The 1,153-nt window shown below is 35.0% G+C and overlaps 1 protein-coding gene across 1 annotated transcript; it reads left to right on the forward strand.

Annotated features, from left to right (window-relative positions):
• Positions 1-235: 235 nt before the first annotated feature.
• Positions 236-823, forward strand: LOC122815010 (putative mediator of RNA polymerase II transcription subunit 29). Its single transcript, XM_044087263.1, has one exon. It carries the CDS (start codon positions 236-238, stop codon positions 821-823), a length of 588 nt encoding a protein of 195 aa, XP_043943198.1.
• Positions 824-1,153: the final 330 nt, after the last annotated feature.

The following is a 1,153-nucleotide window of genomic DNA, read 5'->3' on the forward strand; positions in this document are numbered from 1 at the left end:
TAATTCTAGCAGCAATGTTACCGACATGAACTTGACCAATAATTTGAAGGTATTCGACTTAAAATTATTCCGTTTCAAGAAATTGCAACTGGAAATACAGTATTTGAACGAATGCATTCATAGACAACAAGTGCCGAAAGGCCTTAGGCAATAGCGTTTTCCTTCAGGACTGATTGCTAACTCTTGTTTCCATAAGGATTTGCTTAATCTATTTGATAGGCAAGATGTTAAATTCATGCAGGCACTAGTAAAGAACTATCTTAATGAACTTGAAACACTAAAAGTGGATATTAATGCTTTGGACTGTAACATTCGTTCTGATAAAGATTTTTTTAGGTATAAGTATGATTTTGTACATATTTTTTCAAGCATTGATAATGCCCTTTCTAAAATCAGGGAGACTAAAATGAAAAAATTAAAGAGGGATGCTAATGCTTATAGTACGAATTTAGCATATCCCATGCCCCCTGGTTTTACTGCTTCTAACATGTTTAGGGACATGAATAATGGTTCTGGTGCCTCTAATATTGATTCTAACAACACTTGTGGTAACAATGGGGTTAACAACGGTAGAGAGGATGAAAGTTTCGATGACGACACAGTAACTATGACCCCAGTTGTAAGACGTAGTGACAGGTTAGCTAATAAACAACCTAATAACAGAGAGGCTAACAATAATAATAACAATAATAATAACACCAACAACTCATATAGAACACCAATTCAGGGTTTTCAGGACAGGAAGAACAACAGAGGTTATCAGAATCAGGTACACCAACAACAACATTGGAAAAAGAAGGGGCAGAACAAGAAGAAGAGGTGAATGTTCCCTTTATCTGTGATTTACCGGTTAATACCTCCTGCTTTGAAACTATTGGCACTTATAGTTGTGATAGGAATAAAATGTTAATACTATGGAATAGTACACAAGATTTTAGGGTCTTTAATTTTTCTAGTTATACACCGGACCCAATACTTATTGACATTTTATCCAAGGGTCTGACCTTTGTGCCATCAACTAGAAGGGATTTGGCTATGAGCATACTTGACTTAAAATCCTTTACTAGGAAATTGAACCTAAATGTTTTATTGGGTTCTAATAGTAGTTTAATTTCCGATTTTAGAGTGTCAAGTATTTTCAACCCACCATTGC

Source organism: Protopterus annectens, chromosome 11.part0 (assembly GCF_019279795.1).
Source record: "Protopterus annectens isolate FY-2018-M chromosome 11.part0, PAN1.0, whole genome shotgun sequence".
Taxonomy (NCBI): domain Eukaryota; kingdom Metazoa; phylum Chordata; order Ceratodontiformes; family Protopteridae; genus Protopterus; species Protopterus annectens.